Source organism: Octopus sinensis, linkage group LG4 (assembly GCF_006345805.1).
Source record: "Octopus sinensis linkage group LG4, ASM634580v1, whole genome shotgun sequence".
Taxonomy (NCBI): domain Eukaryota; kingdom Metazoa; phylum Mollusca; class Cephalopoda; order Octopoda; family Octopodidae; genus Octopus; species Octopus sinensis.
The window spans coordinates 87690740-87706601 of record NC_043000.1 but is presented as its reverse complement, the minus strand read 5'-3'; the positions used below and the strand labels follow the sequence as shown (position 1 = coordinate 87706601).

The following is a 15862-nucleotide window of genomic DNA, read 5'->3' as shown; positions in this document are numbered from 1 at the left end:
CTTGTTTAACTGTTATATTATCTTATTTGTATAATTTCAGTTTATTGACTGGTTGTTAATTATGTATGAACTACCAGATGACAAGATCACACCTCAAACTAAAAGAATTCTAAATAGTAAGTTGTCTTTTTTTTTTTTCTTTTTAACCTTTATTTTAATTTCTCCTACTGACAGATAATTTAGAAATTATCCAACCTTGTTCTTCAATCCTTTTATAACAGTTTTTTCCATTTTACTTTTAAAGAGAAGCAATTAAGATGGGTGCTAAAACATAAATAATTACTAGGTTTTTTTTTTTTATGTTCTGTATTTTGTGACCAATATCATTGAGCCAATCCCTGGTTAACTGCACTTCCAATGGGGATAGTGCAAAGTGTAAGGGAATCTCTGCAACATGGGTGGAGGGATAAAGTATTTTTATTTTACAACACTGGTTTATCTGGAAATTTCTCAGCAAGAGCACACTCACCTAAAGAAATGCACATATGGAAGAAACACAGAATGATGTGGTTGTAAAGAAAACTTATTAAACCATGAACATATATATGTATATATATATATTTAATGTAGGATAATTTTTTTTTTTTTTTTCGAAAAAAAAAATTTTATCAATGGCCAGCATATTAAAAAATACCTTTAATGGTCAAAATTATAAACAACTTATAAATAAGGGCAAACGAAAAAATTTCTAATTTTTCACAATATGCATGCATATTGTGAAAAATTATATGGTAATGGACAATATGTCCAATTTTCGACATATTTGGCATTAGAAATTATTTCGTTTGCCCTTATTTATAAGTTGTTTATATGTATATATATATATATATATATATATATATATATTGAGAAACAGGAGGCAGTTAGAATTTTGGATAATCCATTATTAGCACTTTCATTTGTTTTTCGAACTTGTCAAGACAAAATCAAAATGGTAAAAACAGTATATTTCGTTATTCATTTATATGAATGGGATGTTTTTTTGCTTTGTTTACAAGAGGAAAATATTGTTTTTATTTTGTTGGAAAAGCAAGGAAAGAGAGAGAGGGGAAAGTAAAGAGGTGGGGAAATAGATGGAGAGAAAGATTTCAGGACAATCAAGAAAGAGGAGAAAAAAAATAATAATAATAAAGGATGGGGAAAGGGCAGAGAGAGAGAGAGAGAGTGGTTTCTTTTCAATTTGATATGGTTGATTCATTGAAATTTCATTACAAGCATATTTCTTTTTCTCTTTCCATTGTACACCTATCAACATATTTGTAAATAAACACATTTTCTCACAAGGGCTGTTGACCTTTCAAAGATGTCAATTTTAGGAAGTAGGATGGAAGAAATAAGAAAAACGGGGATGGTGTGGTCATCACTGGAAAGTGAAAAAAGAATTCAAAGTCCTATGAAAATGTCCATTCCTTTACACTGTGTAGCCAAGTCCCATATTCTGTGTAATTCTGTTTTGCATGAACAAACATTAACTATTAGTATGATATTCATAAATTAGGGAAAGGAAGTCAGAATATGAAAGAATAATTTGGTACTGTTTATAATTCAGTCTATTCTCTGTGTACATTTGATTAAGCCTTATAATTGAGTTTTGTACATATTTTGTATATTTAGCTGGAAGCCACTCTGTAGGATATAAATTATGTAATAAAGTAGGGCCTGCTTAAATATATTTTTTGGAGTATCTTTCAACCTTTTGTAGGATTTATTTTTCGTTTTCATGAATTACTTAGTCAAGTAGCTACATTATATATGTTTCCTAATCAGTGATGAAATGGTTCCAGTATTATTTCTTGAGTATATGTAAGTTCTACATATACTCAAGTGCTTCAAACTCTAATTTTTCATTTCATTGCTGGCTCTTCTGGGAATATTCTATGTTTTAAACTTCTTACAAGTGAGGTCACACTAATAACTTTCCTCATGAACTTGTGCTATTATTTAAGTAATGCTTTAAAGTAATATTTTTTAAAACAATGAATGCATATGCCTGCATTGGTGTGTTTTGCATGCATCTGCATATATGCATATATACATATATAAATACATATGCAGGAAATCATACATGCATGCATAAATTCACACAAAGCATATATATATATATATATATAAATAGATGGGTGTATTTTTACCTTGTTAACAATTAACACGGAAAAAAAAAATAAATAGTTACCAGGGCAGCATTGTTTATACCATTTATTCTTTTGAATAGTATCAGTGGAATTTTCGAAACATGTGTCAAAAGTAAAAATATTTGATTACACCTGCGTTAACTCCATTTTTTTTTTTATTCATATATATATATATATATATATCAGGTCATTAAGAAGGAAATGTCCAATTTTGAACTGAAAGTTTATTTTACTTTATCTCAACGAAAAGCAATGCAGTTAATCAATGTATACACCTAAATTATTAACACAATTTTGCCAGTTTTATCAGTAGCTTATTTATGCTGGCAGCAAAGAATTCTGGAGAGCAAGAGGAGATGAAATCATGAAAGGCTGTTTTAGCATCTTCTTCAGATTTGAAGTTTTTTCTTTACAAAAAGTTGTCTAATGCCTGGAAAACATGATAGTCAGTTGGTGCAAGGTCTGGTGAATATAGTGGATGACAGAGTGCTTCCAAGTTCAGTTCCTGTAACTTGAGTAGCGTTCTTTGTGCAACATGTGGCTGAGCATTGTCTTGCAAGAGAATTGGACTGTCTCTATTGACCAATCTCAGTTATTTAATTGCAATTTCACTCATCATTTCATCCAGTTGGTTGATGTATGCATCTGCTGTAATTGACTTGCCAGGTCTCATGAAGCTGTAGTGGGTGACACCAGTGCTGTGCCACCAAACAGACACCATGGTACAGAATGCTTGCTATTGAAAAGAATTCATTTTTCATCACATGTAACAATACAATGCAAAAAATGGTTCACTTTTATGCCATGACAGCAAAGAACAGCAAGTTTCAAGAGGATGTGTCATTTGATGCTTGTTCAATTCACGTGGTATCCACTTGTTCCAGCTACTTTACCATGCCAGTTTGTTTCAGATGGTCCAATACAGTTGGAATCAAAATATCAAACCTTGCTGCTAGTTCATGCGTAGTTTGAGATGTATCCGCTTCCACTACAGTTTCCAGCTCTTCATTACCCACTTTGGCCTCAGGTCTACTACAGAGCTGATTTCCAAGAATAAAGTCACCAGTCCAGAATTTCTCAAACTATCGACGTACAGTGCACTCATTCGCTACATCTTCACCAAACACCTCATTGATGTTACAAGCTGTCTCAGATGCATTGGTTCCACAACAGAACCCATATTCGTAAACAAAAAAAAATTTTATCTCTCCATGGGTTAACAAAAAAGGATTTATAAGAGAAAACTCACAATATAATCAGACACCATGAATTGCATTTTGGAAAATGATGATCTAACTCTTTAGTGTTGTAAAACAAAGAATTGTCAGGATAAAACTTTAGAGTTAACGACTGTCAAACGTAGTGCATAAGAAAATCAGGCATTTCATTCTTAAGGACCTGACATTATATATAAATATATATATATATATAATATATATATATATATATACATATATATATATATATATAAAGTAGTTGTATACTGTCAACTTAATATGACAGTCTCATGAAGGGAATAATACTACTGCTATTTAGTCCTAGGAAGCAGCAATGCTTCCTGTCGGCCTTGACACATTTCCTGCATCCTTATGTTTACAAGAGGGAGATAAGCACCTCCACCCAGCTAATGCAGCAGCCAGAGACTAGTTTCTGAGTCTTTGCTCATTATCAGTGTGGAGTAGCATGACTTTATTTCTTTATTATAGGCACAATGGCCTGATTATATAGAGGGGACAATACAAAATACATGCAGGGACACAAAACAAATGTAAAAATGAAAATGAAATGAATATAAACAGGATGTAAATGAGACAGTCACCTTGCCCTTACTGCAAGATGAACTGTGATTATCTGTACATAGAACTTACTTTGTTAAACTTACAAAAAAACTTTACAAAAAACATTGATTTTTACATCTATGCTAGCTTTGCTACAATGCGAAACTGTGTCCTTTTCTTTAATTTTTTGTTCTACCGTTCATATATGTCCTTTTACGAATTATATTTCTTTCTTTTTTCTTTTTTTTTTTTACAATGTAATTGTCTGTTCATCAAGTTTTCATTATTACAATTTATTATGTTCATTTTTCTTTTTTCCTTCTTATTTTCTACTTATCATTTTCATCCTTTCCCGTTATGTTTCTCTCCGTTTTTTGTTTTCCTCTATGCTTTTTCCTTCCTTCACCTACTCGCCGTTCTGGTTCTTCTCTCCACTGCAACTCCACATTCTGCACTCTCTCATATTCCGGTTCATGAAGTTTGAGGAAGAATTAACAATACTTGTTATGCCAGAAGAAGAGAAGAAGAAAATAGAATGAAGAACAGTTAAATTTTGAATCTTTTCAAATGAAAACAGAAGGATAGAGAGAGCACCAGAAAATGAGACTGAGACATTAATTTTGAGCAGCATAAAGGAGAAAATTGTGTTCATCTGTATCTCTGTTCAACTGTACTTGTTCATTCTCTCTTTGCGTATCTCTCCTGGTTCCCCTGTTTTGCCTCCTCATTCCTTTGTATCTCTATTTCCTCTTCCGACATCTCTGCTGTTAGCTCTTCCATAACTTTAGTTTCATGTTGTTTTGCCTCTTCCTTGTTTTTGCTTCTTTTTATTTCCATTATTGTTTGGGATTTTTTCCTTTCCCATTTTCTGCTTTTTATTTCTTCTGTTTTTTCCTTCTCCACCTGTTCCTCTGCCCATTGTCTTTGTTCTTCTATAATACTTTCCATTACTTCCTTTGCCACTTCCTCGACTGGTTTACAGTCTTTAATTTTATGGCCTCTCAGACCACACCTATAACATCTGGGTAGTCTGTCTGTCATAATTAATTATGTCTAATCTATCTCCTGTTGGTAACGCTATTATTTCTGGGACTTCTTTGTAATATTCTGGGGTTACAGCTCCGATTATTTCAATGCCGTATCCCCAGAAATTTTTACATTCAGTTTTGCTGACTAGTTGTATTTCCAAATCAAGGCTACCTTTTCGTAGCTTTTCTCCAAAAATTGCCACTATCACCCATTCTGGCTCTATCGTTGGGAGCAGTCTTCCCACTCTGGCTCTTATTAAAGTGTTTCCCATCATGCTGGGTAATAGTGACCATTTTCTGCCTTCTGTTACTTGTTTGCTGTTAGCTACCACGTCCTCTTCTTTCTTAAAAGTTACCTCTACAGTTCCATATTCTTTTCCTTTATTTATGAACACAATTTTCTCCTCTATGCTGTTCAAAATTAGTGTCTCAATCTCATTTTCTGGTACTCTCTCTATCCTTCTGTTTTCATTTGAAAAGGTTCGAAATTTAACTGTTCTTCTTTCTATTTTCTTCTTCCAGCATAACAAGTATTGTTAATTCTTCCTCAAACTTCTCCATATTGCTGTATTTTCTTAACTTCTTTATATCCCACTCTATCTACTGATGCTTCAGTCTTCCTCCATTCATTGCTTCCTGCGTTTCTACAATCTCCACATACGCTTTCATGTCATCATTTCTCATTCTGCCCAACATGACAGTCTTGCATCATTCGGTCTTGCTTCTCAAAAACAAAACTCAAAAGAGCTCTGGAGTAGCATAGCTTGCTAGTTGGAGATGCTTATCCAGCCCTTGTAAACATATAATTATTTTAGTGAAATACATTCACTGATTTCAAAAATAGAAATAATACATTTCTAAATCTCTCAGAGAGATTTATGCAGTAGTGATACGATAAAGTAGTTGTATGCTGTCAACTTAATATGACAGTCCCATGAAGGGAATAATACTACTGCTATTTAGCCCTAGGAAGCAGCAATGCTTCCTGTCAGCCTTGACACATTTCCTTCGTCCTTATGTTTACAAAGGAAGATAAGCACCTCCACCCAGCTAATGCAGCAGCCAGAGTCTAGTTTCTGAGTCTTTGATCATCATCAGTGTGGAGTAGCATGTTGGAGATGCCTATCCAGCCCTTGTAAACATATAATTATTCTCATAGAGGGGTTGGTATTACAAAGGGCATCCAGCTGTAGAAACACTGCCAGATCAGACTGGAGCCTGGTGCAGCTCCTCTGTGTGTGTGCAGCCTGCATGCTAGCATGGAAAACATGTTAAATGATGATGATGATGATGATGATATATATATATATATATATATACATATATATATATATATATATATACATATACATATATATATATATATATATACATGTACACACACATATTTATATTTATAATGTCCATCTGTCCATACATGTATTACCTTTTTTGGTTAAATAGGGCCTCTCGTCAGCATAAAAGGCAGATTGTATGATTCCTGTGTATGAACAGCTATGCCACATGCCAGTAAGATATGGACAGTGCATGCAGAGGATATGCAATGGCTTGAAAGAAATGAAGCCAGTATGCTTCACTGGAAGTGCAATGCACTGTGCATCTGCTACAAAGTGTAAAAGCATTGAGAAGAAAATTGGGCATAAGTGGCATCAAATGTTGTGTGCTAGAGAGAAGACTGTGCTGATAAAGTCATGTGATGTATAAGGATGAAAGCACCTGCTTAAAGTAGTGCCAATCTGTAAATGTGAAGGAAACCTTTGGAAGAAGAAGACCCAAGAAAATATGAAGCAAAATTGTGGAAAATGATCTTCCAATATTGATCCTCATACTGGAGATGACAAAAGGCTGAGACAACTAGTGATTTGTTGTACAATCCCCATCACCATCTCCTCAAAGCAGACAACATAGCTTGATGCAGTTTTTTGATTTGGCAGTTATTGTCGAACCATCCAACTAGTGCCAGCAGGGAAAACAGATGTTAAATGATGATAATAAACATATATTCATTCAAACATTCATATAATATATTGCAAAGACAGCAACATTGCTCCAATTTTGGTAAGCTGCAATTCTGATTTATACGTACATACATACATATATACATACATACATATATACATACATATATACATACGTACATATGTACATATGTACGTATGTATGTATGTATGTATGTACATACTTATGTACATATGTATGGAGATATGTATATATAGATATGTATAGATATGTTCGTTTAGATATGTATATATGTATGTATGTGTTTATATATATATATATATATATATATATATATTATATATATATATATATATGTATACATACACACATATATATACATACACACACACACACACACACATATATATATATATACATACACTTGGAAATGGATTTGTGGCATTCAATTAAATAATAATATTTATTTTACATATCTAAACATATATCGATATATATCTATATGTACATATCTATACGTACATACATACATACATACATACATACATATATACTTACCTATCTACCTACCTATCTACCTACCAACCTACCTACCTACCAACCTACCTATCTACAACCAAGAACATTACTGCAGACTTGGTTATATGAACTTTGACATTTAAAAATAAAAGATAAAACATACATACAGAAGACGAGAAATAAGCCAAAACACTTATACATGATTTTGTCTTCTGAATGTCATGATAGTGAGGTTAAATGAATTTGTGCAAATGAAATAAGATATTCTATTATATTACTTCTATCCTACGTTTATATATTTATAATTAATTAGTGTTCTATATGTATTATTTTCTGCTTCTTAAACCTATTATTGCCTGCAACTCATAGTAAAGTACCTAACTTCCAATGAAATATTCTAGACATTAACCCTTCAGCATTTAAACCAGCTATATCCAGCACAAATATTCTACCAGTTTGAAGCTCAAAATGGCCAGATCCAGCCTCTCACACCTACCCTACAACATCATTATGCAAAAATATACAATCACTTCATCAAAATCTCAAAGCTACAACATAATGCAGGATTAATTAAAAAATGTAAATAAATAATTATTACATTTAACAAGATTGAATGCTAAATAGTTACAAACCAAAATTTTTATTGAGCATTTTGTAAAATCTTTGTAGTTCTCTTTAATACACATGGGTTTTTAGAACTGATGTCTTTTCTTGATTTTCATGAAATATCTTCCATTTTTTTTAAATTCTGGTCATGACACCACACTATCAATGTTTATTTTGCTGTCAAATTATAGTAAAATTTGATAAATGTTAGTTGCTGTTTCTGATTGATATAGTGGTTTATATTACAAATTCTAAAATGTAAAGAAGTTAAATCAATTCAGACAGAGTTTAAAGTTTAAAATCACTGGTTCTGAGTTTAGTGCCAGCACCTAACACTTTCAGTTTCTCTTATCTCTGGACACAATATTTACTATTATCTCTGAACATTAATTTAATTTGTTGTACTTTAATTCCCTTGAGGTTTTCAGTACAGTTGCAAAGTGGTGACATAGATATACTTTTGAAGATATACAATAACTTATATCAAAGTAGAGGCATAGGATTAAAATTCATGATGATGAATCACTGATTCTCAATTTGGTGCCAACAACCAACAATTTCAGATATTCCTGTCTCTTGGACATAATCTATACCTTTATCTTTGTACGTAAATTTAATTATCAAGTTTATTCTTAAGTTCTTAAGAAACTGTCAGTGTAGATAAAAAGTGGTGAGACTTATAGTTATACATTTGAAGATATTGTTATCGCATACCAGATTAGAGAATTCAAATGTAACTATTTTTAATCTTTCATTTGTCCAGAAATGGTTTACTGTATTTGAACCACAAATACAGCTGATAAATATTTGACAATTAGTCAAATATTAGGACTAATTAAGACAAACATTGGTAAGATGGTAAAATTCATCAATCCTTACATGCTAAACCTGTTCTTTTAATTATCAACTTCAAAAATTTCATTAATTATTTTCTAGATAATTAGCTTTTAACTAATATGAATCAACAATTTTGCTGCACCTCTGATGAGCCAATTGTAGAACTATTATATGAGTTTAGGTTTTAATAAATAGAATTAAGCATTACTTAATGCTTCATACTCATATAAGATATAATTATAGTTATTGCATAATGAGCTAAATATTACGTTTTAGTGAAACTTCATGGCAGATTGCAATCCACAATCATCTTCTTTCACAACTCAAATACTTCACTTATGAAAGAAAATCTCTACTTCATATTCCATAACTCTTGGTAAATTTGTTTTTTTCTAAATATTAATACCATTATGTGCATTTTTTTTCCTACAGATTGTTTGTGCAACCTGCGGAATACCAAAGAATTCAAAAGGGCATCAGTCTGGAACAAAGTTTTTAAAGATTTACTTGAACCAACTGTAAAAGAACAAGAGTAACATTTTCATATAAAGTTAGCATCTAACTTCCTGAGGAATTACCAATTTTTTTGTTTTTGTTGTGTATAAAGTAAAATAAAAATGCCTCTTTCAAATATATTTTGGAAATAAAATCTATCCCCAAAATATTGTTCTTTTCCTTCAGTTGCCCCAAATCAGTAAATAGGCTGAGGTGTTGCTATGTGGTAAGAAGCTCGCTTCCCAACCACATGGTTCTGGATTCATTCCCACTGCATGGTACATTAGGCAGGCGTCTTCTATAGCCTCGGGTTGATCAAAACCTTGTGAATGGATTTGATAGAAGGAAACTGAAAGAAGTCTATCATGTATATATGTATATATCTTTGTGTGTGTGTATGTCTTTGTGTTTGTCTCCCACCACTGCTTGACAACAGGTTTGGTGTGTTTACACGCTCATAACATAGTGGTTCAGCAAAAGTAACCTATAGAATAAGTACCATACTTTAAAAACATAAGTACCATGGTTGATTTATTCAATTAAAATCCTTCAATGTGGTGCCCCAGCATGGCTACAGTCAATTGACTGAAATAAGTAAAAGATAAGAGATATAATCTCGAGATTAATGGTGGTAATCTGTTTAACTAATTTTAGTTCATATCTTTCTTAAAATATTATCATGCTATTCATAAATATACGATTAACTTAGCAGATGCTGAAAAAAATAATCTTCAGAAACTTGTTGTTGTGTGTCACATTTCCATAAAGGGCAAATGCTCTGACCTTACCTTCCAACATCTCAATGGAGATGAAGCAATCATTAATAACAACATTCTTCAACACCTTTAATCTCCTGTCAGTATGGCTTCTGTATAAGAAGGTCAACTGGAAATACTCTCCTGTATTACTCTCCATTGAGCCTTTCACTAATGAAAACAATGTTGCTGCACTTGACATTTGATGCCAATAGCTATTCACTATTGTCTGGCACGCAGAACTCTTAGCTGAACTCTTTGTATGTAGGTTCCACCAGTTTTCTGTCTCTTGGATTGGAAGCTTCCTGTCAGATTGTATAATCATACCATGTACTGATGGAGACCTCTCTGACATACAGTTTTTAACATTGGTGGGGCACCTATAATTAAGTTATGTTCCCTCACACTTTTCCCAGAGGCGTTTTAATGCATGTTGCATCCAAAAGGTAAGGTGGAGAGGAGCTTCAACCAGGTTTCTCACAGGCAAAACACATCAGTATAAAATCTTCTGGAAAGGTAACAGTGACAGGATAGGTGGTGTGGGCATACTTCTTGCAGATAAATTGGTGGATAAGGTCATAAAGGTAGCCAAAATGGGTGATAGAGTGCTTAAGCTTAGGCTATTCTTACAGAACAGTATAGTGACAATTATCTCTGCCTTTGCCCCTCAAGCAGGCTACCTCAAAGACGAGTGACAATGATCTCTTCATGGCTGGGGATTTCAATGGGCATGTTGGACGGCAGCTTGGTGTCTTCCATGGTGTGCATGAGGGCTATTGTGTATATGAGGGAACAAGGCTACTGGAGTTCTGTAATGCAAATAACCTTTTGATCTGCAACATGAACTTCAGGAAGCCAGCCAACCACCTGATAACCTACCAATCAGGTGTCTGTGCATGCCAGATTGATTACATTCTCACCAAACAGCAGGATGCATGGTTGCTCCTAAATAAAAGACCCTGCCTGGTGAAGAATGTACCCCAGCATTATAGACTAGTCATTAGTGACTTTAGACTCCAATCTGGAAAAGAAGGATTTGGAAGCTGAAGGACCCTTCATATGGTCAGAGATTTAGAGACAGCCTAATTGAGAAATTTGATGAAGGGGAGGTGGTGCTACAGACTTGTGACATAGAGGGCAAGTGGGAATTCCTGATGGACAGCTTGCTGGGTGCTACAGATCAAATCTGTGGCTGTTGCAAAGTCCCATCCAGACCTAGGATAATGTGGTGGTGGAATGATGCAGTAGACAGGGCCATTAGAACTAAGAAACAGGCTTTGAAGAATGGAGGTAGCAGGATACTGTATCAATGAGAAGGGATGCTAGGAGACAAGTATATCTAGCCAAGGGAGAAGCAAAAAAAGAAGTTTGCCAATGTTCAGTGATGTGAGAACCAAAAGAACTGAAGTGTTTTGGATTGCAAAACAGTGTGTAAGAGAAAATCACGATGTCATAGGCGAGAAATATATACTTATGGGTGCTCTTGCATGTAATGCTTCTGCAAAGAAAGAGGCTTGGAAATGTCATTATGAAAGACTGCTGAATGTAGAGAATGAGTGGGAGGAGGAGAGTCTGCCAAATGTTGACCCAATTGAGGGACCAGCTACCCAAATCAACAGTTCCATGGAGATAAAGCAATTAAGGATATGAAGACAGGAAAAAACCCTGGCCTATCAGGAATCTCCGCCGAGGTTTATGATCTAGTCACTCATATTGTAAATCAGGTAATTCACGAAGGAGTCATATCCAATGATTTGTATAGCAGTACCATAGTCAGCTGCTACAAAGGTAAAGGTGATGCCTTAGATAGGAATAATTACAGTGGTGCCAAATTGCTGAAGCAAGTGATGAAAGTTGTGGAGAGAGTCATAGCCCAACTAATTAGTGAATTAGCTTAGGTGAGATGCAGTTTGGTTTTGTGCCAGGGAGAAGCACCACTGATGTTTTTTTTCTGGTGAGGAATCTGCAGGAAAAATACTTAGCCAAAGATAAACCTCTGTACTTGGCTTTTGTTGGCTTGGAGAAAGCTTTTGACAAGGAGCCCCAATCCCTTACCTAGTGGTCAATGTGAAAACTAGGGATAGGTGAGTGATTGGTGAGAACTGTACAAGCTATGTACAGGGATGCTACCAGTAAGGTGAGGGTTGGCTATGAGTACAGCAAAGAATTCAGTGTACCAGTGGCGGTTCACCAAAGATCAGTGCTCAGCCCACCTCTTGTTCATTATAGTCCTTCAGGTAATAACAGAGGAATTCAAGACAAGCTGCCCTTGTGAGCTCCTCTATTCTGATGACCTTGTTCTTATAGCTGAGTCATTACCAGAACTAGAGAAGAAGTTTCATGTATGGAAGCAAGGCCTAGAATGGAAGTGCCTTAGAGTTAACCTAGCAAAAACCAAAGTCTTAGTAAGTAGGAAGGCAGACAAATCACAAATCCCTTCGGGTAGATGGCTCTGCTCAATCTATAGAAAATGTGTTGGGTGAAACTCCATAAGATGCATCCAATGTAAGCTTTGGACACATAAAAGGTGCAGCAATATCAGAGGAAGGTTAATAAGGAAACTAGCTTTTATATGTGGAAGATGCACAGGTACATAAACTCAGAAAATAGACTCTATCAACTGCCAAGGGTGCAAGCTAGAGATAGTACATAGCTCCCATTACTTAGGTGACCAAGTTAGTAGAGGAGATAGATGTTTCAAGAGTGTAGCTGTGAGAATAAGATTAGAATGGGCAAAGTTCAGAGAGTTCCTACCCCTGCTAGCAACAAAGGGCCTCTCTCTCTCAGAGTGAAAGGCTGAGCAAAATCACTGTTATGACAGATACTGGTGTCACGCAATTGGCCCCCATGCCAGTGGCATATAAAAGCATTCTGGTATCATGCAAACATCACCCATGCCAGTGGCATGTAAAAGCACTCATTATACTCTTGGAGTGGTTGGCGTTAGGAAGGGCATCCAACTGTAGAAAACCATGCCAAATCAGCCTGGAGTCTGGTGCAGCCTTTGAGTATGCCAGCCTGGTCAAACCATCCAACCCATGCCAGCATGGACAACGGACGTTAAATGATGATGAGGATAAAATCAACAGCCTATTTGCAATTGTCTCCAACAACTCCTACTCCCATGCAAATTATATCATCTTTCACTCCTCCCCAACCTTCTGTACACAATTTTCATGTACATGCAAACTTGGACACTTCATGCAAAATCTGCCTTGCTTCCAAGTACAGAGACTTCAAAAACAACATTCCGTTTTTCATATCAATATTGTTTCCTTCAACATCCAAAGATACAATTGCTATGCCTTTTTGAGGAAATATTCTTTTGCCCATTCCCACCAATCATAGGTTGCCTAATACTAAAAACCCACAACATACAAATGCGCACACATTTGGTTAGTAGAAAAATACATTACAGTGAATTTTATGGTGATTTTTGTTCTTTTCTTTTCTCATGAAAAGTGAGTAATCTGACATTTCAATCATGTTATTTATTCTCTGGTGAGACAGAATATAGAAGTTGATACCATGGTTGCAGAAAAAGAACATAAAGAAAGTGTTATTGTGGATAGGTTGGTGTGGTGTGAAAGTAGAATAAGAGTGAGATGTTTGGGAGATGAGTGATGCCAGAGGAAATAAAATGAAGAAAAAGGGTGGTAACAGTCTACAGGAAAGAAATGATGAGAGCCAGGTTAAATGAAGTAGGTTAAAAAATGAGAAGACAGGGTGATAGAGAAAGTAACAAATACGGAATAGACCAGACATACATCATCATCATCATCATCATCATCATCATCATCATTTAGCGTCCGCTTTCCATGCTAGCATGGGTTGGACGGTTCAACTGGGGTCTGGGGAGCCCGAAGGCTGCACCAGGCCAGTCAGATCTGGCAGTGTTTCTACAGCTGGATGCCCTTCCTAACGCCAACCACTCCGAGAGTGTAGTGGGTGATTTTATGTGCCACCGACACAGGTGCCAGACGAGGCTGGCGAACGGCCACGCTCGGATGGTGTTTTTATGTGCCACCGACACAGGTGCCAGACGAGACTGGCAGACGGCCACGCTCGGATGGTGTTTTTATGTGCCACCGACACAGGTGCCAGATGAGGCTGGCGGACGGCCACGATCGGATGGTGTTTGTTACGTCCCCAAAGCACGGAGGCCAGTCTATGCGGTACTGGCTACGGCCACGTTCGGATGATTTTCTTGTGTGCCACCGGCACTGGTACCACAAAGATACAAATTCCATTGATGTTCATCTACTTTGATTTGTTTTGATTTGATTTTCACTTGCCTCAACAGGTCTTCACAAGTGTCACAAGAAGGAAGGTATGCACAGGTGGACTGACTACGTCCCAGGTAGGGGCCACGGGTTATGGCCTGACTAGTCTTGCCGGGTCTTCGGATGGTGTTTTTATGTGCCACCGACACAGGTGCCAGATGAGGCTGGCGAACGGCCACGATCGGATGGTGTTTGTTACGTGCCCACAGCACGGAGGCCAGTCGATGCGGTACTGGCTACGGCCACGTTCGGATGGTTTTCTTGTGTGCCACCGGCACTGGTACCACAGAGATACAAATTCCATTGATGTTCATCCATTTTGATTTGATTTGATTTGATTTTGATTTATACATTCATATAAAATCAGAGACGGATGGAAAGTGTATATAAAGGAAGTAAAGCATTGTAAAGAGTGCAATGAACTCTTAGTAAAAAAAATATGACATATATTAAAAGCAAATACCAAAAGTAGAAATATATCAGTAAATTTGTACACTGTCAGCAGATACATAATCAAAAATAGCACAGTATACTTATGTCTAAGCAGTGTGTTTAAATAAAGGATGTAAAGCCACAAAACATTCGAGCGAGGTCGTTGCCATGCACTGGACTGGCTCCTGTGCAGGTGGCACATAAAAAGCACCATTTGAGCGTGGCCATTGCCAGTACTGCCTGACTGGCCCTCATGTCGATGGCACGTAAAAGCACCCACTACACTCTCGGAGTGGTTGGCATTAGAAAGGGCATCCAGCTGTTGAAACTTTGCCAGATCAAGATTGGAATCTGGTGCAGCCATCTGGTTCACCAGACCTCAGTCAAATCGTCCAACCCATGCTAGCATGGAAAGCAGATGTTAAACGATGATGATAATGATGAATACTGTGTAAGGAAACAAGTCTTAAGTCAATAAAAACAGTTGAGGAGTTAAAGGGATATGTAAAATCAGATGTTGGGGCATAGATTTTGTCTACAAAAGACAGAGTTACCTATGCGGGAGATAGAGCGTCCTTCATGTAGTTGCAGGATTTGAAAACCAAAGTGCCATTGAAAACCATAGACTGAGAGAGTTCTTACAAATTGCCATCTACATTTCATCACTTCCTTTGTGATATGCATGTGAAAATGCATTATTACTCATGTTACCACACTAATCACATACTGATTGTGACTCTGAGACTGAAATCCATTGTAGCACAATGCATTTTGTCTGCATTGCATTTAACTATTTGTGCTAGTAGTGGAAGGCTAAGGATTTTTCAGAATTAAGTTGCATATTACTTTCTTCAGTCAGCTTATATGTTGCATTTAAGTCATGTTGCATAAGCATAGCCTTGCCAGGGTTATTTATCACCTGTAATACATTTGTACCATCTACATAGCTTGTAAGTATGCCTGTCTGTTTAACTGAGGGCATATCTGCAAGAACCACTGTTAACAGCAGTGCCCCCAACACATTTCTCTATTGTTTTC

The 15862-nt window shown here is 36.0% G+C and overlaps 1 protein-coding gene across 1 annotated transcript in view; it reads left to right on the top strand.

The window, feature by feature from the left end:
• LOC115210881 (focadhesin) overlaps positions 1-9532 on the top strand; it is a 321641-nt gene extending 312109 nt beyond the window's left edge. Inside the window, exons 38-39 of the mRNA XM_029779651.2 lie at positions 41-116; positions 9292-9532. Coding sequence (XP_029635511.1) covers positions 41-116; positions 9292-9395 — 180 coding nt within the window. The 3' untranslated portion in view covers positions 9396-9532. The remainder of the gene's footprint in view (positions 1-40; positions 117-9291) is intronic.
• The last annotated feature ends 6330 nt before the right edge of the window (positions 9533-15862 follow it).